The sequence below is a fragment of the Protomyctophum parallelum genome, assembly GCF_964188405.1.
Source record: "Protomyctophum parallelum genome assembly, chromosome: 6".
Classification (NCBI taxonomy): Eukaryota; Metazoa; Chordata; class Actinopteri; order Myctophiformes; family Myctophidae; genus Protomyctophum; species Protomyctophum parallelum.
In genome coordinates this window covers 11209449-11233649 of record NC_139701.1, presented here as the reverse complement: position 1 = coordinate 11233649, position 24201 = coordinate 11209449, and the positions used below count along the sequence as shown (strand labels likewise).

The 24201-nt window shown below is 44.7% G+C and overlaps 1 protein-coding gene across 3 annotated transcripts in view; it reads right to left on the bottom strand.

Moving 5' to 3' along the window:
• The window catches only part of nos1apa (nitric oxide synthase 1 (neuronal) adaptor protein a), a 210436-nt gene that overhangs the window by 69266 nt on the left and 116969 nt on the right, over window positions 1-24201 (bottom strand). For all 3 annotated transcript variants that reach the window (XM_083767702.1, XM_083767703.1, XM_083767704.1), the window contains 2 exons: window positions 18141-18276; window positions 7332-7528 (listed from right to left, as the gene is read on the bottom strand). In XM_083767702.1, the coding sequence (XP_083623828.1) occupies window positions 7332-7528; window positions 18141-18276 (333 nt within the window). The remainder of the gene's footprint in view (window positions 1-7331; window positions 7529-18140; window positions 18277-24201) is intronic.

Below are 24201 nucleotides of genomic sequence, written 5' to 3'. Positions count from 1 at the left end.
ACAGACAGACACACACACACACACACACACACACACATTGCTGTTCCTCGGCGTGGCTGCACCACTCAATAATGAAACACACACACACACACACACCTTTGCAGTTTGTGAATGAAGCAGCATAACTCGTAAATTGGTATGCGGGGAGGCAAAATGTGAGTGGCATCATCCCGGCATGGACTGCATGCCAAACTGCGGCTTTGGCCTCAATGGAAATAGCTCAGAGTTCAGCTGAAAACTTAGTATTATCTAACTGTGTCAATGTATTATCAGCTATAGCTACTACAGTAGCTTAGTTTAACTTTAACCTACAGTATACGTACAGACCCTTTTTAGGCTTCTGGATTTCAGACAGGCCTACTCACTAGTTAGTTAGTTACTTCATTGATATAATATAAACTAGGGATGTCCCGATCACTTTTATTTTTTGCTCCCTCAGATTTTGAGTATCTGCCGATACCGATTCTTCCCAATCCGATATTTATATTTTATAGAGCACGTTTATGCCATATCACAATAGTACAATATCCCAAATCACAGACGATATCCAGTCTAATATCATGATATGGATATAATATTGATACTAGGGATGGGAAGTCCCGATCACGTTTTTTGGCTCCCGATGCGATTCCGATCATTTGAAAATGACTTGATCACCGATCACCAAATCCGATCGGGACAACCCTAGTATAAAACATTGGGTCAAAACAATAATCGAAAAGGTACAATATCCCTAAAAATCCCTTTACAACAGGAGCTTTCTATTGTTCCAAAAGTGACAGGCAGGCATGTGAGCATACGCAAAGTTCCTCTTAGTGCACACAAAGAGTGAGCTCAAATTGATACACTTAGAGGACACACCAGTATGTGCTGTTCGTTGTGTATAGTATACCAGTCTCACAATGACAAACACGCTGCTCGGGTGGTATGCGACTCCATCTTCAAGCCAAACCAAGCCAAGCCTCACACCCATACAAGATAGCTGATGAGAAAGCAGCCTCAAAACCCTTACGTTTTACACAGGTAGTATAGTACCATAAAGGTATGGTATCGTACAGTATCATACAGGTAGTTGGTGGACAGGAATATAATCACTTTGTTTAAGTGCTCCTTTACCACAAGAGACAGGAGGGGTGTTCTTTCTCGTATATGTCTGTGTGATTTTATTCAATTTTGTTTGAGGCTGTCTTTACTGTGATGTTACTCTATTATTCTATGTGGTTAGTCACTTTTAAGGTCTCTTTTACTGGGAATCGCCCAGTAAAAAAATGTGTCCTGGCGATTCAGGTCTGGTGACGCTGCCTACGGGTGCCGTCGATCGCAGCAGCTGATTGGCCATCCGCCCTGTCACTCGACAGCGTCAAACAACAAACATGGCTGCCCCCACTGCAGTGACTCGCGACCGTATCAATCTGGCTATTAAATCGACCTATGATAAATAGTTTCTTTACAGAAACGACAGGTTTTATAAACATCATCATCCGACATATTTTACCACTTTTGTTTACATGCTAGTAGCGCTCGTTGGCTGTTTGTTTGGTTAGCAAACGGGTTAGCCATAGCCACATGATTGACAACAACGTCATCTGCTTTCCTACTATTCTGATTGGTTGGCACTAGTATGAACCAATCGCCGAAGACTGCCGCTTGGACAACGCCCCTCCCAGAAACTGCTGTGGTGGGGGAGGGCTTTCAGTCTGAATAATGAAGTGAAACGAAATGAAAATTCAGACTGAGTGTCAGGCTATCTCAAAGAAGGATGACAAGCAGATTTTATATATAGACAAAGATAGGGAGAAAGACTGGGACAAAGACTATGAGACACAGAAAGAAGAGCCATTGAGTGAGATGCGGGTAGACAGGAGTTAAGTGTTCTCAGACAGTGATGGCTTGGTTGGATTTCTGTCAACTTGGCCATCCCTGGCACTACATGAGGTGCATAAGAAGAGCACACAATGCAGCAAACCGAAATGTTCACTCACATTTATGACAATTCCAAAAAGACTCCCCATTGATGATACAATGTGTCTGATAACCTCAATATACAACCACCACAGGCATGTTAATTTTTGACCACTCCTTCACAGAGAGAGAGAGAGAGAGAGAGAGAGAGAGAGAGAGAAGCATTCAAAGCACATTTATGCAGTCTCTGTTCTTGAGTGACAATTACAGACATCAGTGAAGATTTAAATTGCATTCTGACTTGCAATTCACAATGGTAAATGGTAAAATGGTAAATGGTGCATTTATATAGCGCCTTTATCCAAGGCGCTTTACATAGATTGTGCATTACGTTCACCCATTCACACACAGATGTCGGAGGAAACCATGCAAGGTACCAACCTGCACATCAGGCGCAATTAGGGCCCATACTGTACATGATAACCATGTGGGGATATTTGCTTGAATGAAGAAAGCGTCAAGCTTAATTTTAGAAAAAGGATATCATAAAGTGTTTTTAGAACAATATTGCTTGCTAAGTAAGATTTTCGCTAGTCAATATTTCAAAGATTCTTCCACCTCAATTCATTTTGCAGTCCTCTACTACAGGGGTTCTCAACCCGTGGGTCGCGACCCCTCGGGGGTCGCCAAATTATTTTGGGGGTCCCCAAATGATTCTCTGTGTGAAGAGGGCAAACTGACTGACTTTGGTTAGTAGGCTAATCAATTGTCAGGTGTGGGGTTGCCATGGCAATCAATTGGCTGAGGCAGAGGCTGTAAATTGCACAGGTGGCAGAGCCTGACCAGAGCCTTTTGTGGTGGTTCTGGAGAACCGTGGGTCCGACAGACACCGGGCACTGCAATCCCTGCAGTGGTGTGGAACGCGTGCATTACCACGCACGCACGCACGCACGCACGCAGAACGCACGTCAGTTTGTATTGGTGGTGGGGAGGGGGGCGAGGCGGGGGTTGCGAGACATGGCCAAAGCATTTCCGGGGGTCCCCAGCCAAAAACTTTGAGAACCCTTGCTCTACTGTAGTGATCCACCCACCCCCCATAAGAGAATAGTTTATAATAGCAATAGTGATTCTCAACCTGTGAAATTTCAAGGACCCCCAGTTTGACATGCATTAGTCTACAGACCCCCCATTTAATGGCATTTCTATATCTGGGACCCCCAATTTATATTGTAAAATCAATGTTAATTTAACTCAGAGAGTGTACAAAATGGGTCCATTTGTTTCCATTTGTACACTCTCTGAGTTACACACCCATACGGGTCCATTTGGTTCCTAACAATGATTCAGCTGGGGACCCCCTGGAACTCCCTCAAGGACACCTAGGGGTCCCCGGTCCCCACTTTGGGAACCACTGCTCTACTGCAATGCTATTCATCTATAGAGCGTCGAGAGACCCGAAAAATTATTCCCCGTTCATTTTTCCTCAGACTTTAAAAAAAAGTATTTATTTAAAGACGTTTACGCCGCGGACAAAGCCAACTCTTGTCGTGACAAATCACGACAATAAACTCAATGTTTTGGGCCGAACAAATAATTAGAAAGAAGTTTACAACACTTTTTTGTCGTTTTTCTTCTTGTGTTGCGTTTGTTGTCATGATTTGTCACGACTCGAGTTGGCTTCGTATACGACGCTTAAAAAAGGTCTTTAAATAAATACTCTAGTCTATGGGGGGGGGGGAAACGCATTGGGAATTATTTCCTGGGCCTGGCGTCATCATGAAAGGGGGGGGGGCGGGACTGCGACGCTCTATAGCACAAGTCCTTCAGAGTCCTGAGTTGACCCCGTTGACACCACCCCCGGGGCAGCAGGAGAAGCGCTGTCAGTCTAACAGGGGCTGACAGGCCCAGAATGGACATTAACACTCACAGTCTGCTCTCCTTTCATATGAGCTTCCACCACAAAACCTGCAGCCAATGGAATCCCTCCGCTAACCGATCCACACAATTGTGTGAAACGAATGCATAACATACATGCATAACGCACGCACGCTCACACATCCCTGTGACTTCCCATCAAGCTGTGAAGTCATGGGCGCACACACGCACACACACACACACACACACACACACACACACACACACACACACACACACACACACACACACACACACACCCTCCTGAGCTGGCTAGTGCACTGACCTGAGAATGGAGGTCATTTCTGAGAAAAGGTTGTTTCAGTGATTTCACGGAGTGTTGCTTTCAATCAGGAGCCCCATTGAAAGGCCCCATAACCCTAATGTTAATCCATTTTGTGCGGGAACCCCTTTTGGTGTTTTAAACATTATGTTATAATTTAGCTATTGAAAAATAGCAGATCTACAAGCTCATAGCGCGCCACCGAGTGGCGCGCTACGAGCTTTTTGCAGGTCTGCTATTTTTGAAAAATCGTGAAAATATTTATTTATTTCAGAAAACTGGAGAATTTAGAAGATTTTCTGTACATTTTTAAGTCAGGCCAAAATTGGTTAATGGGGCCGTAGCATTGTAAAGCAGCCCATTTCCTTAAAACTATGGACCCTCTGGTGATGCGGCTCTGCCCTCTGAAAGGAGCACTAAAACCCTGGGTCTGATTTAGCTCAAAATTCACCGTTCTAGACCAGTGGTTCTCAAAGTGGGTGGTTCCAAGGGGTCACGAGCTGAAGTAGTTCATATAGAATATTATAGCAGCATATTATATCGCCCATTTGAAAATCTTTGAAATTTTGAAACGACACATTATCTTGTATCGGGTTCCCTGGGCACAACATATTTGTAGATGGGGGTCTGAGTGTAGCTAAATACGCGTGCATTTGTCCTTGAACAAAAGTCATGAAAAGTGTTTGAGAAGCATTGTTTCCAGTTCAAGAACAGATCTTCACAGCAGCAGTGAAGAGGGTAGCTAAAGGCACAAAACAGACAGCTGTCGGGAGGAAACCACCTAACTCCATTTTGAGGTTTTAGATTCTTAATGAGCGGTGCAACGACTCCCTTACGTAGCTTTGTTTTTTGGGTGGGTGGATGGGTGGCTGGGTGCATCTGAACACGAAAACAGCATGGTTGTTTTTCACCACCTGTGCGCAACCTAACACACACACACAAACACACGCACATATTAACTGTATATTTGGGTGTGCCAGTACAGTACAGTGACAGTACAGTGGCAGTACAGTACAGTACAGGGTACAGTAGAGGGACCCCTACACGGTAACATTTCTGTTAGTTTTCTTTTTCATTTCCTGAAAAGATTATGTCAAAAATTTCCTGGAAAATGAACATTTTAGAGTTAGGTGGTTTCTTCCCCGACATATATCCACCTTGATCTACACAGTTTCTGAAAAGATTTACAAAAACAGGAGCCATCCGCAGTGAACATTCCCGATGATGCTACGGTATGTTTAGTGATCAAAGACAATACATACAAATACAAAGAAACCTTCATGAAAGTCGCAATGTGTGCCCATGATGGATGAGCAGAGTAGGTGAAACCAAGGTAACTATTTCTTGAGTGCAAGGAATTAACAAAAATATGTCACCATAATAAAACAGCTTACAGAGAGAGCTGTCAACACATGAAAAAGCCTTTTCCGAGGCAGGCAGAAGAGCCTCCCATCTGTCCATAAGCACCACTCTTCCGTCCTATATAGTGCAGTGATGGAAAGCAACAGAGAATATGAAAAGATACAGAACCCATTCAGCCCGGGAATCCCAAGGTCTTTAAAAATGCAATCTCGGTGTGCATTCAATCTCTTCCCCACATATCTATCAATGTCGTACTGTTCAATATCAACTCCTCCATATCTTCTCCTCGCTCACTGTAACCATATCAAAAAATCCCTAGGGAAATAACATTTCTCCATTCCAGCTAATGGCAGCAATATACCGTGAGCCCCACAGGAAGATATAAAGATTAGACCCCAACACATTTCTCTGGTTATGCTGTAGATCGGCTCAGATCAGGAGCCTGTAGTCAGCCAAGCCTACTGTAGCTGTATGTATTGTATCAGATCTCTTGCTCCCCTGGGCCCTGATGCATCACTGATTAACACACAGAGGAATTGGCTGACTATGAAATGTTCATAAAAATTCAGCTGCCAAGTGCCAACCTGACGCTGAAAGACTTTCCTTTTTTTTTATAGAAAAAAAAGAAGAAGAAAGTCAGTGAGCCAGAGAGAGAAACCTGGTCAACAGGCTGAGAGTGACAGAATGACAGGTTTGCTCATTCCACACACAAGCACACATCGAGCGCTGATTAGATGTCCGTTTGAAAGCTCCATTTCCTACAGTAAATACAGTCACCGACAGGGAGCGAGACCTTTAATAGAGTATATATATTAATAGAGACGGCACCGGAGGATGCCGTGTCTATTAATATGAACGTGCTGCCGTTCCGACTATCATTGCACGCGTTCACGTATGAAAAAAGCGTTCACGTGTCATCATGAACGTGCGCAATGACATTCAACGGACCAGCGCGTTCATGTGTTTGGGCCAGCGCTGCAATACCAAATACAGCCACTATGTCCATTTCGCCTCAGGGTTTCCTTCTGGGTGCCGTCTCTATTAATATATGCTCTAAGAGCGAGACGCACCGATTTACATCAAAGGAAGCTTCACCCCTCTGTGTACACCCAAATAAACACGCACACACCCACACACACGGCTCCAGACTAACTTTTTCACAGGTAGCACTGGTGCCACCTACCTTTTCAGTTGGTAGCGCCACCACAAATTAGGGAGCACCATCTTTTTCTTTGTATAGCGTGGTATTAATACATGACCTTTTCACCAAGGCTAGCAAAGGTTTTCTTGGCTGAAGCATAAACGCCTTAACCCATTCTGACCGGGCACCCATTTTGGTGTTGGCATCATGTCATGCTTTAGCTATTGAAAAATAGCAGATCTACAAGCTCATATCGCGCCACCGAGTGGCGCGATACGAGCTTGTAGGTCTGCTATTTTTGAAAAATCGAAGACACTTTTAGAATCTGATCTCAGGTCAGAATGGGTTAATAATGAAACTGTCAGGATGTAATAGACATTTTTAGAATCTGATCTCAGGTCAGAATGGGTTAAATTAAGCACATAGCATGGAATATTTTATCACACAGACAGACAGACAGACAGACAGACAGACAGACAGACAGACAGACAGACAGACAGACAGACAGACAGACAGACAGACAGACAGACAGACAGACAGACAGACAGACAGACAGACAGACAGACAGACAGACAGACAGGCAGACAGACAGACAGACAGACAGACAGACAGACAGACAGACTATTTAGAATTAGAATATTTTATCACACAGACAGACAGACAGACAGACAGACAGACAGACAGACAGGCAGACAGACAGACAGACAGACAGACAGACAGACAGTTCACCTGGTCGTCTGTGTGGTTGTGGTCGGCGGTCTTGGCCGTGGCGTCCAGGTCCGTCACGCCTCGGTTCAGGAGGTTCAACTCGTCCACCGTGCTGTCGGCCACCGGTAACGGAATGGCCTCCTCCTCCTCCTCCGCGTCGATGTCCGTCTCCTCGGCAACGGTCGCGGCGGACGTTTCCGCGCCCGTCAGCTCTCGCGCTAGGCCGGACAAAGCACACATACACGGGGGGAGATGAGCACGCATGCCTGCAGACACACACACCACACCACACCACGCCAGGACACACGCGCACGTATGCATGAGTATGTAACACACACGCACGCATGGTGGGGAACACACAAAGAGAAAGGTATGGGCCGGTGAGAAGAAAGGATATGTGCATACAGTAGGTTGCATATACTCAGAGACACACGTGTAAACTGTGGCAAACGTATTTCACGTACTAATTCACATAGTATATGTGCATTTACTGTATTGTTAGTTATCAGGAGGAGAGACATTGTGAGCTTGTAGATCAGCTACAGTATCAATAAGTATAAGTCAGGTGCCGTAGGAGGTCAGAGTGCATGTCAGCCAACATGTGGCTGGCAGAGAAGTGGTAACAACTAGCATAAATGGGTACAGGCTTTATTGGTCCTGTCATTAGACCGACAACCTATCTCAAACCCTAACCTCACCCTAGCTCTGGTCCATAGCTCTAATGTGTTTCATTTAGAGCTATGTTACTCTCAACTTCCGCCGCTCGCATAAATGCAGACCAGCCTCTACTCTTTAGCGTAAATAAAAAGAACGTTTTTGCTACTGACCAAAACAAAGGCGAGGTGTGTCATTAGAAAGCCTACTTTCCTTAGTGGACGCACTCTGAGCTCCCCACCACACGTATAAACTGTACTTTTTGGCCAAAAGGGGATTTTGTTTCCACCGGGAAAAAAATACTTTTAGTTACTCTGCTGCGCCTTCTACCGATATTGCCCAGAGAACTGCCTCATAGAGAATATTTTTCCTCAGGTGAAAATAAATCCCTTTCTGGCCAAAAAGTACAGTTTATACATGTGGTGGGGGGCTCAGAGTGCTTCCACTAAGGAAAGTAGGCTTTCTAATGACAGCCTTTGTTTTGGTGAGTAGCAAAAACGTTATTTTTATTTACGCTAAAGAGTAGAGGCTGGTCTGCATTCATGCGAGCGGCAGAAGTTGAGAGTAACATAGCTCTAAATTAAACGCATTAGAGCTATGGACAAGAGCTAACTTAACCCTAACCCACATAAGCACGGAGCAGCGCATGTTCGACCGCATGTCGGTCCGTTGGTGTGTCTATGTCTGCGTGTTCAACCAGCATAAATACACACAGTGGTTCTCAAACATGTTCACATGAAGGGACCAGCAAACTGGTACTGAATATGGCCGTGTATGGGGGGCTGTGGACCCCCATATGAATACTTTGTGCCAGAAACCCATTAACCCACATTAGATGTTATTCTATCTATGATTTGAAGGTTATTCTTATACATTATGTCATCGGGCTAACTTCTTGCCAGTGAAATACTGAAATTAAGCAGTTCTTCATTTTTCTGGGGACCCCATGGAACCCCCTCAAGGACCCCCGGGGGTCCCTGGAGCTCACTTTGAGAACCACTGAAAAATGTATCAAAACAGTTCAACTAAAAACTATAACAAAACAAGTATAACAAGTATAGTATGCGCACGCACGCACACGCACAGTCGCACACAACCACCACCGCAAACACCCTGCTACATCAATGGGGATACAGTAGATGTGCACTAATTGCTATACGTAGTATACGGTATACGCACACACACATCATGTGGTTATGAGATGTCAAACCATGCAGTGTTCCCACGCGTTTACCGATGTTATCCTCCACTCAGATCCATAAATACACTCTGCTGAGTTAAATTAACGACTGCCACACACACACACACACACACACACACACACACACACACACACACACACACACACACACACACACACACACACACACACACACACACACACACACACACACACACACACACACACACTTCCATAACTAATTCATAGCTAACAAATTCAATCTGAAACATTCATTTAAAGTGACCAATAGAGGAGGTCTCGGCAAACTTCACATTACAATTTTATGACTAACATTTATATTCCTGCCTAATGACTAATAGAATATTCAGATAGCTACGGTATGGATAAAGGGTTGAAAACAGAGGGGTGGCATAATGCAAACGGACCATCTTTGACAGAGGTAATGTTCATCTCATTTTAAGTCTCATGAGCTACCTCGAGGATATACATTTTTGGATGGCACAAAACTTTCATTCAGGAAATAAAAGCCAGTCTTGGCACAATGTCCATCCTTGTCAAACACCATGAGGAACATGGTGTAGTTGGACCAGTTGTGCACAGTACATGCACAGTCACTTCCGCAGCTGTCACTGCCCTTGTTTTTCAGCCTTTTGTCTAAGTCACTGCAATAACTACAGTATCTCACTATACAAATGTTGTGTGCTATTAAAAAAGATTGGCTACTTTTATTATTGGGATTTCTGTCATATGCAAAAAGAAGAGGTGAAAAAAACGATGGTATTTTTTGTTTAGGAGCTCCTTTAACACATTTGAAAGATTCAATTGCAAATACTGTCGCAGCTACAACCACACAATGTTTAACTTAATACAATAAAGGATTATATATGGGTAGCTTGTTTTCACTTGCTGCTTCCAGACACCTGACATCTCTTTGCTTTGACGAACTTTTAAACAGGAGACCAGTTTCTGAACTAAAAACACATCGCTAGGATGCAACTGGGACGTATCCTCAGTGATGTATCCCAAGGTCATGGGGGTTTCGGGTCTTCCAATACCCCTCATACCCCTCACTCGGTTTGACCCATCCGGGGTGATCAAGTCCCGACTTACGTCCCAGTAGCTGCCCTCGATCAGTCCCTTAGGGAAAAAACAGGGACACACAAGCTTTTTGGGGCGTCCTCCTCACAGGCTGGGGCTAACCCAAACTGCTTACCCGGGTGCCGTCTACATTCCAGCTGCCAACCATCTCTCGGGTGGTCACCAGACTATTCCCGGTTGTCAAGTAGTCTATTCCTATGAGTCACTATAAATAGAAAACGAAGAACTAAAATACATCGCTAGGATGCAACTGGGACGTATCCTCAGTGATGTATCCCAAGGTCATCGGGGTTTCGGGTCTTCCAACATCATACCCATCATGCCCTCGATCATAAACCCTTAGGGAAAAACCAGGGACATACAATCCGCTGCTCCAGAACTACGTACTCTGCCGGTACTGGGAGAACATTATCTTCAGAATGTCGTTAATTAATAGAGGTCTATGTGTCACCTGTGAGTGCACTTTTTTCACAAATTATTCAGTGATGGTCAAAGACGAATAATACTCCAAATAAATAATACAGCTCAATACAGACAATTGAGCTCCATCAGTCACCTCAGTGCTCTAATCAACTGCAACAGAGAAGACAATAACTCGTTTTTTTGTTGTCGGTTCAAATTCTCTCTGCCATAGTATTCCTTGATAAGTTGATTTTTGGCAGGAAACGCCCGTCTCTTCTCAGAACATACTAAACTCAGCCATTGCCAGCATACATACTTTGACGAATCCCCCCTCGGAAATTATGGCTTTGGTGCAGTAGCTAGAACTGGCCTTTCTTGACAGCTTCATTGTGAGTTTCCCAACTTTTGGTGAATACGGAACACGTACTCCCGCATAGATATCTTTCTCTGTGCAACGTGTTGTTTGATGTTACATTCCTTTGCAAAAGCGAGTTGTTGGGAGCATATGAAACACGTATATTTGCAGCTGAACTCCTAGAAGAAAAATCAAGTAAAGTAAAAGAAATATTGACAAAGGTTGACTATTCAAGTTTAATTGGACAGCATTTTGAACCACAGCAGAAAAGTCTGTTATCAGTTTAACAGGTAAATGGTAATACTGAGTGCTGTACTACTGTGAATGAGGACATAGATGGAGTCCTGGCGGTGTGTTTCGACTAATACTATGACGGAAAATGTTCGTCGACTACCTTTTTTCACTGACGAAAATTAAATGTAAACTAAATGAAAACTAAGCTATGATGACTAAAACTAAAACTAAATATATTTTAACAAAATGTTAGGAAGGGACTAGTGGACAAATATAATCCAATATAAGCAAAAGACAAGTAATTTTACACTTGCATGCTTAACATAGCAGATCTACAAGCTCACAACGTGTGGCATCGCGACACGTTGTGAGCTTGTAGATCGGCTATTTTAAGCATATTACCAAGTGTAAAATCAGCCATTACAACGGCACCAAGGCATCAAAACAAATCAACAAATCAACTGTATATTTAGTCAACTAAAACTAGACTATCACTAAAACATTCCAGGTGACTAAAATGTGACTAACTAAATGAAAACTATTCAAAAGACTATGACTAAAACTAAAATCCAAATTTACAACGTCTATATGAAGTAGTACGTTTTAATTTTTCTGAAAATCATCTCGTGGGCCGACTTCGGTTCAGCATTTTGAGTTTTGACACCCCTGACCTAGACTGTGGCACAGCATTCTCCTCCCTGCCAGCTGTGCCTCATGGCTCCATTTAATCTAGTCTCAAAACTGTATACAGCACTTCAATGAGAGTTGTTTTTAAATCTGCTTTAGGGGTACATTTGACTTGACTTTAATCGCCTGCTCTCTGACTAGAAAAGTGGGCAATTTCTTCTCAGCTGACACCATTGGCACGAAGAAGAAACATTTTCTTCCCTTACTTGTTGTCACTTGCAATTTGCTAAGAGGCGTAACAGTGAATACATCACCTGGTGGATCAGAGATGAGATTACCTCCTCCACGGGTTGATAAAAGTATTCAGAAAGGGCGTTAAATGTTCCTTCTGTACTGTACAGTAGTGCCTCTCTCTCAGTACGGCTTCTCCCTTCTTCCCTCATTGTCAAATCCCCCGGCTTAGTACGCCCCCCTTGTCAGAACCGCAACCTCTGCCCTGCTACTCTGCTTCCAGCCCCGTCCTCCGCTCATTACCCCCTCCCCTCCTGTCCTGCTACAGGGACTGCCCTCCGCTCCCCCCTTCCGCTCTCTAATAGTCTGTCCCTGTGCCATCCACCTGCTTCCAGCATGTTCCTGCTCCAGTGCTCCCTCTCTCTCCCCCTTAGAAATGCTCCATGAAAGGCAAATAAAATATGTGGAATAGGCCTAGAGAAATGGATGGACCCACTTGAAAACAAGATGGTTCAACCTCCAGGGGTTTAGCCTTCTAATAACAAATGCTAAGCATTACTTTTCCACTTATTTTGTCAATTTATGAGTCCAAAGTTGTTCCTACATTTTTGCTCAGTGGGTTTTAATGACCCGGCTGCATCCAACATTTTTGCCATTGATTTGGCTCCTAGGAACGCAAACCACTGGCACGCACAAGGAAATAAATCCCAAACATATTATGATTTTTTGAGTGTTGTCCGCATATCTATGTGACGTTAACCCACCCACCCATGCACCTATGTGACTGTGAGCACCAGTATGACTATTAGTACCAGTAGGGGCGCTGTTGTGCCAGAAACAGAGAGAGACAGTGCAGCACTGTTGCCTGCTAATGAGAGAGAGAGAGGAGGAGGGGGGGAGGGGAGTTGCACCACTCAGTTCACACGGGTGTGATTTATTTTTGTTTTTGGCGTGAATATTTTTCATACATCTAGAAATAATCTCTGTATCTGTGGGTCTGTTCCGTATATCTCAAGAACCGTCAGACCGATCAACTTTAAACTTGGTGTGTGTATCGCAGAGGACCCAAGGGAGTGGGATCTTCATTTTGTTTCATCGTTAGTGTAGTTAGTAGGATCATGTTTGGTTTGTTCAGATTAGATTGTTTCTTGGTTCAGATTGTTTTTGTTTAATTGATTTCTTGCCACTGTCGGTTTTTGTTAATGTTTGGACCTTCATTTTTTCATTTTTTGGAAATATTTTTATTTTTGGAAATATTGAATTGTCTTCATCCATCAGTTTCCCCCCATCACTAGATATATGTTGCTGTCTTTTTACCCCCCCGTAGACCACCTATTAGGGATGTAACAGCCTAACCTTGAAACCAGAATCTGCCACAGGAAAATAAATTCCCTGGGGAGATTGGAGAGAGTTGTGGGTGACCAATCAGAGCCCTGCATTATTCAAAGTGAGACAATTAAGTCACACACCAATGGTGGCGAGCTCACACCGACCAACTCATTGGAGGCAATGTGGGGTTCAGAGTCTTGCCCAAGGACACTTCGACATGTGGCCAGGAGGAGGAGCCGGGATTCGAACCGCCGATACCAGGGATCATTGGACGACCCGCTCCTCCTGAGCCACAGCCACCCTAAACGGCTAATGTAATTTTAATCCGATCTTGTACTCTGGATAAGAGCGCCCACTAAATTCATAAATAGTAATTGTCATTGGAGAGACAAACGGCAAGTGGTTTGGGTTACGTATGCTGCAGTCAACAGAGCAGAAGGAACAAGAGCTTCCAGATGCACATACACTGACCTTTGACCTTCACACGTGTGCAGTGTGCACTATTTTAACCCATTTACAGCTGAGGACGATTCATGTCAAGGACCCCCAAATCTACATGACATCGGCCGACGACCCCCATCTGAAAATATGTTGTACAACATATTGTGGCACTCGGTGCCGTGCTATGAGCTTGTATATCTGCTATTTTTCAATAGCTTTAACACACCAAAAGGGGTTCCCGCCCAGAATGGGTTAAATGAGAAAGCCAAGGGCCCTTCACACGTGTGCACTGCTTTAAATGAGAAAGCAAAGGGCCCTTCACACGTGCAGCACTGCTTTAAATGAGAAAGCAAAGGGCCCTTCACACGTGTGCACTGCTTTAAATGAGAAAGCGAAGGGCCCTTCACACGTGCAGCACTGCTTTAAATGAGAAAGCAAAGGGCCCTTCACACGTGTGCACTGCGTTAAATGAGAAAGCAAAGGGCCCTTCACACGTGCAGCACTGCTTTAAATGAGAAAGCAAAGGGCCCTTCACACGTGTGCACTGCGTTAAATGAGAAAGCCAAGGGCCCTTCACACGTGTGCACTGCGTTAAATGAGAAAGCAAAGGGCCCTTCACACGTGTGCACTGCTTTAAATGAGAAAGCAAAGGGCCCTTCACACGTGTGCACTGCGTTAAATGAGAAAGCAAAGGGCCCTTCACATGTGTGCACTGCGTTAAATGAGAAAGCAAAGGGCCCTTCACACGTTTGCACTGCGTTAAATGAGAAAGCCAAGGGCCCTTCACACGTGTGCACTGCGTTAAATGAGAAAGCCAAGGGCCCTTCACACGTGTGCACTGCTTTAAATGAGAAAGCAAAGGGCCCTTCACACGTGCAGCACTGCTTTAAATGAGAAAGCAAAGGGCCCTTCACACGTGTGCACTGCTTTAAATGAGAAAGCCAAGGGCCCTTCACATGTGTGCACTGCTTTAAATGAGAAAGCCAAGGGCCCTTCACACGTGTGCACTGCGTTAAATGAGAAAGCAAAGGGCCCTTCACATGTGTGCACTGCGTTAAATGAGAAAGCAAAGGGCCCTTCACACGTGCAGCACTGCTTTAAATGAGAAAGCAAAGGGCCCTTCACATGTGTGCACTGCTTTAAATGAGAAAGTAAAGGGCCCTTCGAGTCCTTGCAGAGAGGATTCTTTGAGGAAAGGTCACACGATCCCTTGTGTATAGGCTTCATGAATACCATCATGTGGCTCTCCAAAAGGTTTGTATTGGTCAGGCGTGTATACAGTACAGCCAAGTCAAGGGGTATTGCGAAACCCCTTCCACAATGCCTGTTGACATCAGCACAGCTACGATACTGCCCCTGTATACCTCTCGCTCCACTGCCTGTGATCTGTACTCCATTTGAACATAGTCAGTATGAACAGACCTAGTGGGCCCAGTGGAGAGGAGCTATAGGGAAGGCATAGGGCTGTCACCATTAACATTTAAGATTCATTGTCACACAAATAATTGCGATTAACAATTTAATTGTCCCCCCCCCCCCCAATTGTCCATTGGAACGTTATAATTTGTTTACAAATCACTGACACAATTCATTCTTTTTTATAATTATATATTTTTTTTTACAAAAAATACAAAATAGTGGAAACAGTTGATCAGAGTTGATCATTTTTGAAAAATATATGGACATTTTTCAACATGGAAATGATTGACGATTATGCAAAAATATAATGGAGATTATCTCAACTAATTGCAATTGGCCCCATTTATGTAATCACTGTAACAGGCCTATAGCAGGGGACAACTTTATACTGGTCATTAGTGACTGTACCACCAGATACCCTAAGGCTTTCCCTTTGAGAGAGAGGTGTGCTCACCTCACCTCTCTCAGTAGCCTCGGTACCAGGCTTTCATTTTTGTTGGTGCAAAAATTGAAAGCCTGGAGGAACGCATTGGCCGCTCTGGTCTAAAAGTGGGAGTCAACCCTTCCGGGTGGGCGTCGCTCCAAATGATGTGACGTAGCGCTGCACTAGGGGGGAGAGGAGGGGCCGGGGGTGACGGACAGATCGATGAGATCCAATCAGGGCGTGCGCAAATCTGAGCCGCGACCCGCCCCTCTAGACCAGAAACCTAACACGTTAGCTCAGGCTACTCTCTCAGCAGTCTCAGCCTTGCCTTTCCCCTTGTACATTCTAAAAAGCACACCTGTGTGAACTGAGCGTTGCAACTATACATGTATTGTTATAGTTACTGTACTGCACTGTGCTCTGTACTGTATTGTAGTGTACTGTGCTTTGTACTGTACTTAGATTTTGTTTTGGAAAACATCTTTGAGAAATGACAGAGTTACCGTGTCGCGGTCCCCGGTGAGGTCCCCGGAACCTCCAGAGTAGACCCCCAGGAACGCGCCCAGGGGGGCGGCCCGCTCCCGGTTTACAGAAGTTACTTTACTTACAATTCTGTATTGCCCTTTAAAAATGCAGCTTTTACCTTGTTTCTTGTACATTATATGTATATATGTTTTGCTTTGTCTCATAATGTACCGGTAGTGTGCTTCACTGTGGGGACTATGGATGAAATTTAGCATATTCGCTAATTCCGGTGTATTTACGTTACATTTGGTTGTAATGTTCATGAATATGCTCGTCCCGTCGAAATAAACAAATAAAGTAAAGTAAGTAAACTAAAGCCTCAGACCAACTTCATTAGCCGCACGGTCTCACAGGCCTACTAATACCACCTTCAGACAAATGGCTTTCTGGAGCATTTAATTTAATGCCATTTAATGTTGTTTGCATACCGTGAAATCCTCCAGGCTTTTCACCTTTTTAGATGCTTTTACGCCCACCAGTAAAGTACTTTATGCGAGCAAAGAACAAAAAAATCCCACACGCGGTCTTCGCTTGCTCATTAAAGAAAAAATAGTTTTAGTCATGCGCAACATTGCAGTCAATTAAGGACCTTCTTTCTGGCATCTGTTCTTCAGACGCCTGAATACTGTAAGGACAAAAATGTTTTACGAGGAGAATTCCATGCTAGAAGGCTTTCTTACCTTTATTTGTAGTTGTTACTGTACGTCCTCACCAAAGAGGTCCAGGTGTTATTTTGTGCAAAAGTGCATTATTGGCTATTTCTCAAATACAAAATGAATAACGGTCTAGATATAAAAAGGGTTGAAAACCACTGTTGTAGAAAATCACTATTATTTTGTCATCACGGCTTAAGTTTGTCTGATTCCTAAGCGGTGAAGCACTTTATCATTATTCAAATATTCAGAGAGCTCTGCTCTAATCTCCAACTCCTGCATGCCCTTCTCCTTCCATTACCAGGATCATTAGCACAAAATAAATTAGCATCCATATAAGAGCCTGCTTGGCTCCTAATTGATTCCCAGTGCTCCCAGTTCTCTGTCATCTGGGGACCCCCCCCACAGAATCCCACCGCTTGAGAATCACTACGCTAGAAGAGGAGTCTGCATAGTCTGGGTCTGTAGAGTGTGTACTGTAGATAGTGTGATGGCACCAATGACTAGTCTAAACTAAGTATGCACCCCGGCGAGCCAGAGGTGCATACATGAACATACATATCCTTGGTGTCAGGCGGAAACCTTGGATGTCCAAAACTACTACTTGTCAGAAAGTTTTTGTTTCCCAATGGATCCAATGGAGTTATTATTAAGTCACAAGCTCTTGCTAATACTTTTCAGTTTTCTGACACGTTGTGAGTTTGGGTGACACTAGTATAATGAAGTAGGGCATTCATTCCCCCCCCCCCCCCCCCCCCAAAAAAAACCCATTGAAATAAGGAGATATGAGGTCGATATGTCTATAGCGGGTAGACACTTTTAAAATGATGTTTCATGAGTGCATTCCACTGTTATCTTGCATAGTCACTCCACTATGTCTGCACATCCACTGAAGCCTGCTCCATCTCAAATGAATGAGCATGCTGTTGTCACCAAATAGAAATGCCTATCAATCAACTGCAAAAGGTCACATTTTAAATCGTCTAACAGCTGCAAAGGAAATTAGAAGAGCACTTCTCCAAACCGCCCCCTTCGGGGTAGAGTGATAACAGTGACAGTGATTCACTTTGAAGTGAACCGCGTTCAACAAAAGGTCTCCAGCCATGCCTGTAGTTATGGAGAACTTCTAAGTGTACCCTTTTGAAGTTAGACTCGCGCTCATGCGAGAGGGAGAGAGAGAGAGAGAGAGAGCAAGAAAGTGAGATATTGTGTGCATGTGAAAATGGTGTGTGTGTGCGTGTGTGCACACGAGTACCTGTGATCTCATTGCATATCTTTTCACTGTTGCCGTCCTCCTGTCCATCGGCGCTCTGGTGTGTATGCTGCAGACTGAGTTTATGGCACACTTCAAAGGCCTGGCCCACCGTCCGCACGATCCGCATGGCCTGACTCTGGAGGACGAGAGACACAGGGGAGAGAGTGAGCATGGGGAGAAAGACAAGATGGAGTCTATGTTGCTGATAATGTCAGTTTTGCCTAAATATGGAGGGGTGGCATTACTGAGAACATAGATTATCAATTCACGAAGTGTGAAAAATATTGATGAAAGACATTTGGCATGAACGGTTCAGTGGGCGCGCACGCACGCACGCACGCACACGCACACACACACACACACACACACACACACACACAAAGTTGGCAGAGAAATAGAAAAATGAATAGAGAACGAAACAAAGGATGAAGAGAGAAGATAAAAGGGCAAAAGAGAGAAACGTTTAGTTCTTTGGAGCTGGATCTATGCAGGGTGTGCACACGTGCATGCTTGCGTGTGTTTCCATGCATATCCATGTTTCTCCTCTCTCTGCACTGCTATTAAAAGGCAGGTCGGGTGAAACCGTGTGGGTGACTCAGTCCGTTATCAAACCTTCTGCTGTTCAGCTCCTCCGGAGAAAGGCAGGAGAGGAAGGGAGCGAGAGAACATTTCATTACCGAGCATCGAGGCCTGGCCCTCACATGCTATTGATCCATGGCTTAACACTATTGTTGTTGAAGCCCCAAAACAGACACCTCAGCCCGACCCCCCGGGTACATTGCGCAGAGTTGAGAGACTAAGTCCAAACTATCACCAGAATGTTATCTGGCCCATTATCAAATAAGCAATACACTATATTCATCTGGGCTCCATATTAAATTGAAAACTGGGAATGCAGGCAGCAGGTGGTGCTACGCCTGAGACTCAGATGAGAACGGGGCATTGGCCTAAAACACCCAGAGAAGTTTTGGAGACTGAGAAACAACATCCTACACTACAGTATCAACTCTGGCATCTCCAGAGCAGCACTGAGGTTCTGCAGCAACATCAGAACATTACTGATCCCCAGTGGCGTGCACAGATAGACACTAGGGGGTGCTAGAGCACCCCCTGCCCTTTTGGCAATTTGTGTGTGGACCATGGTGACATGGGCTTGAGCTTGTAGATCTGCTATTTTTCAATAGCTAAAGCACCAAAATGGGTTCCCGCCCCAAAATGTGCTGCACAAGGTGCCCTTTTTTTCACTTGAGCACCTGCCCCTCTAAATGTCTGTGCACGCCACTGCTGATCCCGGCAAGGCCGTTTGGTATCGTGACCGGCCCGGTATTCACTCCAAATGACTTGATCGGTGATCGGGAATTTACCTGATCTGGATAAACCAATCATTTAAAAGTGGTATAAAAGCCAGTCAGATAAAGTATAATATTCTTTTGCATCTTTGTGACCGGGCCTAAACATTCTCCCCTTCCTCCCCACACACACATGAACAGTTTTGATGTGGGTTTTGAAAAGGTTCCCCTTGCGTACAAGATCGGTATTGGTATGGGCCGATTGAAAGACCTGATCGGAGCACCTCTACTGTCTGGTGCTGGATTGCCAGGCAGAGATGTGCCAGGAGTAGGACAGCCACCTGTCCAGGTGTTCTGCTCTGTGGTTAGACGGATTGAAATGGGACACGTGGTGAAACCCACAGCGTTCATGTAGTTCCACCCTGCTGGTCTCTCTCAACACCCTCTCATCTCCTCAACTCGCCACACATCGACACGTTCAATCCATATCGCGCGTGCAAGGACACTTCACATCTGGAGAGGACACTCCTCTGGTGTTCAATAGACTCCTTTGTTAACGTCTCCTCAAGGCTGTGTTACACAATTTAAGCTCTCGTTCGGCCACTACTCGAGCAGGCTTCAGCACCATACGTGTATGACTTAATGGAGAGAGTATTTAACCCATTCTGACCGGGCACCCATTTTGGTGTCAGAATCATGTTATGCTTTAGCTATTTAAAAATAGCAGATCTACAAGCTCATATCGCGCCACCGAGTGGCGCGATACGAGCTTGTAGGTCTGCTATTTTTGAAAAATCGAAGAGCGACTGACGTTTTTAGAATCTGATCTCAGGTCAGAATGGGTTCATCAGACCCAGTGTTTGTCCGGCGGAAACCTCGTATGAATCTGATCTCAGGTCAGAATGGGTTAACAGCATTTAACATTAGTACTCATAATCACATAGGGTTTGTTTATGGTTATGTCCGAGTCACAGTGACGTGGCCGTGGTCCAGTTTGGCAATTTTAAATATATGCCACGAAAACAAACGCCGCTGGAGATTTCCAGTTCCAGATGTGAAAGGGTACGTTTGGGCATAGTAGTGAAGCTTTGTCAATCCAATCAGCATTCATTATCTTCGCTGGTTAAATAATTCCGATGCCGATTTGCTTGAAAAAGCTTCAAAATGATACAATCTGTGGATGAGAATGGGATGCCTCTCTCCCTCCCTCTCTCCAATTATGCTCACAACACTACCCCTTGTCTCTTTGTACAGTTCAATGCTTCAGGATCAAGACTGTTTGTTTTCCACACGGCACTGGTTATCTCTCCCGTTTTGTTCTTGTTCTCTCTCTATTGTCTTCACTGTACATTCAATATTTCTACCTCACATTTGCTCTCTTGCCTGCAATAAGTGCTTTCCTTTGAGGCTGTTCCAGAAGCACAAACATAATGGAGACAGGTGTGCATTGTGTGAAGAAGAAAATCCAGACCCACAGGATCACGGCCAGGGTGCCGGCCCAGTTCCGGCGAGCCGCCCCACGTCCGAAACGGTAGAGAAATGACAGTTACCATGTGGGGGTCTCTGGGGGTCCCCGGGGAGTCCCTGGGGGGGTCCCCGGAACATCCAGACCCCCAGGAACGCGCCCAGGGGGTCGGGCCGATTCCGGCAAGCTGCCCCACGTCCGAAACGGTTGAGAAATGACAGAGTTACCGTGTGGGGCTCCCTCTACTGTACTGTACTGTCACTGTAGTACTGTACTGTACTGGCACACCCTAAATCATCATATATACAGTTAATATGCAAGTGTGTGTTTGTGTTAGGTTGCGCACAGGTGGTGAAAAACAACCATGCTATTTTCGTGCTCATACCCACCCAGCCAGCTACCCAGCCAGCTAACCAGCCAGCCACACACACAGCTCAGTAAGGGAGTGGTTGCACCACTCAAAAATTATTAAATTAATTTAGTTAGTTAACCTGGATATGTTGAGGCTTGATTCTGTTTTATTAAAGCAATGCCACACTAGTTACCATGGACTAATGCTGTGGACTTAGCCTGCTCGGGACCAGGCTAACAGCCAGGTCTAACCTAATCCTGATGTCTTTACTGTTCATTAAAGCAGTCAATCTAATTACAAACCAATACGTTTTTGCCCACACTTATTCAATTATGATGGGTTTATGTTGCCTCAGTCTGCATTAAAACATCATATTGGTACATTGCAATTGAAGAACTAATTTAAGCCCTATACAAAATCAAAGAACCATATGGGTTGCAAACCTCATGACAGCTTGTGAGCTTGTAGATCAGCTTTTGGTAAATGTTCCCCCAGAATAGGTTTGCGGTGGTGCAAGTTGTTAAGAAGAATCAAATACAACCCCTTATTTTTTTGTACTAAATGTTATACAACATATTTACCATTGTAACATTTCACGCACCAACGGCCAAGAAGTGCATCGCCCCAAGTCAGGATCAGATCCCATGACCCACGGTTCACCAGTCTGGGCAACAACCCCCTTCCCCAAAGGTAGCTCCCTCAGAGGAGGGAGTTATGGCCAAATATCACTCATCATCATCATCATCATTTTTCGACTGCGGTCGAGATCATGTATTCCACAATGCCTTCATTGCCACCCCCAGTTCCTGCCTACTGAAGCACCAGTCCTTCATTGCCACCCCCAGTTCCTGCCTACTGAAGCATGTATCCCTAGCGATGACATCAGGGAACGACAGCTTTCTACCTCTGGTCCGCCCTGAGGCAAGACTCCAGAGAAGAAGGGAAGATATAACCTCATTGTAAGCTCTGTAGCAGTGGCCGGCAAACTGCGCTCAAATATCAAATATCACTATGCTACAATATCAATATAATATATATATTACTGATATAAGTCCTTGTATCAGTAAGTCTGGAATAGATTAGTAAAGATACTAAGATATACAGAAGGGGGCAGTAATGCAACTATTAAGGATCAGTAAATCTGTGCTCAACTGAATGGGTCTAGTGAGGAAAAGCCAGTCTGTGCATTCAGCCGGGCTTTATGATCCTGCCTCGATAAATCCGCCCATTCTAAGCCTCGCTTGGCTTTAGTGAACAGAATAAACCAGGCTGTACAGAACAGGATTAAACAAGCCTGGTTTTGGCTTAAATACTGGATTAGTTAATCCAGATTTCTTTAAACAGGCCCATAATGGGTAGCTCCCAACATCATAATGGTGTTTCCTTTATCAATTTCAGCTGATGGCTGAATATATCCACTGCCAAAAGACTTAAAAATTGCTTGTCAAACTTTCTAACTGTCTATCCTTCACCGCTGTGTCTCTCTGTCTGTCTCTCTCTCTCTCTCTCTCTCTCTCTCTCTCTCATTCTCCAAGTCTCTCTATCCCCCACAACAATAAGCATGGCGCCTGCTGAGATCATCATTCACACTTTGTGATACAATCACATTTTTATCAAAAGCGCTCTACATTATATTCCTAGATTGCCCACAGATGTTTAGATACTTTCAGAGCCCATTCCGAGGCAAACAATAACAGCGCCAACAACACAGAGGAGGGAGAAAGGATCATAAGACACAAGAAAAGAGTAAACAAGGAGGGAAACGTTGGGGGAATTTGGTTCTGATTAGAAGCGTCGTTCCTCTCCCCTTCTTCACATGCCTCACTCTCTCCTCCATTTTGTTTAATCTTTCACTCAAGTTCACCACACTATACACCAGGAAATTGCAGGGAAAGAGAAGACAAAAAGGTGTTACGTAAAAAAAAGAGGCTGCAATGGCGAAATATTACCTCCAAATCTGTTAGACGTGGAGAGCAGTTGGCACAATAATGTCGCCCCTAATGTTCACAAAAGACTTTCATTTCTTCGAGAAGATTAAAAAGAGGCGGTGAGGTGGGGGTGGAGTGTGTGCGGCGAGATGGATTCCACCAGCGATTAATTAATATTAATGAATGGAAGGGTTTGTGTGTATTAAATGATGTGTATTGTGTATTATGACAGGGGTTGGCAGCCTTTTTGACATGCAGTGCCAAGTTCAAAATGCCTTGATAGGCAGTGTGCCATTATATAAACAGTGAGTTTAATTGTGACATGATATCAAAATGAAATATTTCCCACTGATTTTGATTGTCCATAGGCTGTACACCACCATGCAACTCCTTGGGAACAAACGTTTGCAAGGAGTTGCATGGTGACCCTTTGGTGTGGTTTGGGCCGTCGAATTCCCATGTGTTCACTTGGGACAAGTTGGGACGATGTGGGTCAACGTGCAACAGGACATATCTCATCACGCTGGGACAACGCTATAACCGTCTCGACCCTTTGGGGTGGTTAGGGCTTTAGACTCTCTCTCCAGTGAGAGTTAGGAGTTTGAATGAATGTACATAGAGAGTCATCACCCTCCCCTGTGCGAACGTCGGCACCGTTGCCAATGGTTGCCATATCATAGGCCTTATGATGTGTCACTATGTCAGTGACTCTTCTGAAGCATTACACCGGGGCTCCACCGGGCGCGTCAGCGTCGCGTCTCCGTCACCGTATGTTCCCTTTTTAATCAATAAAGGGTGGCTCCACTGCCCACGTTGCGTCGCGTCTCCGTCACCATTAAAATGGCCCGGTTCGTTTTTTGACGCACGCGACGGAGACGCAACGCGCCCGGTGGAGCCCTGGCGTTAGCTTGCTTCATGGGCTAAACACTAAAGGAGAGGACAACCCTCTCTCTCTCTCTCTCTCGCCCTTGTTCGAGGCTAGGGCCAACACAGCTAGCGGATGGCCAGCCCACATTGTCCTAATGAC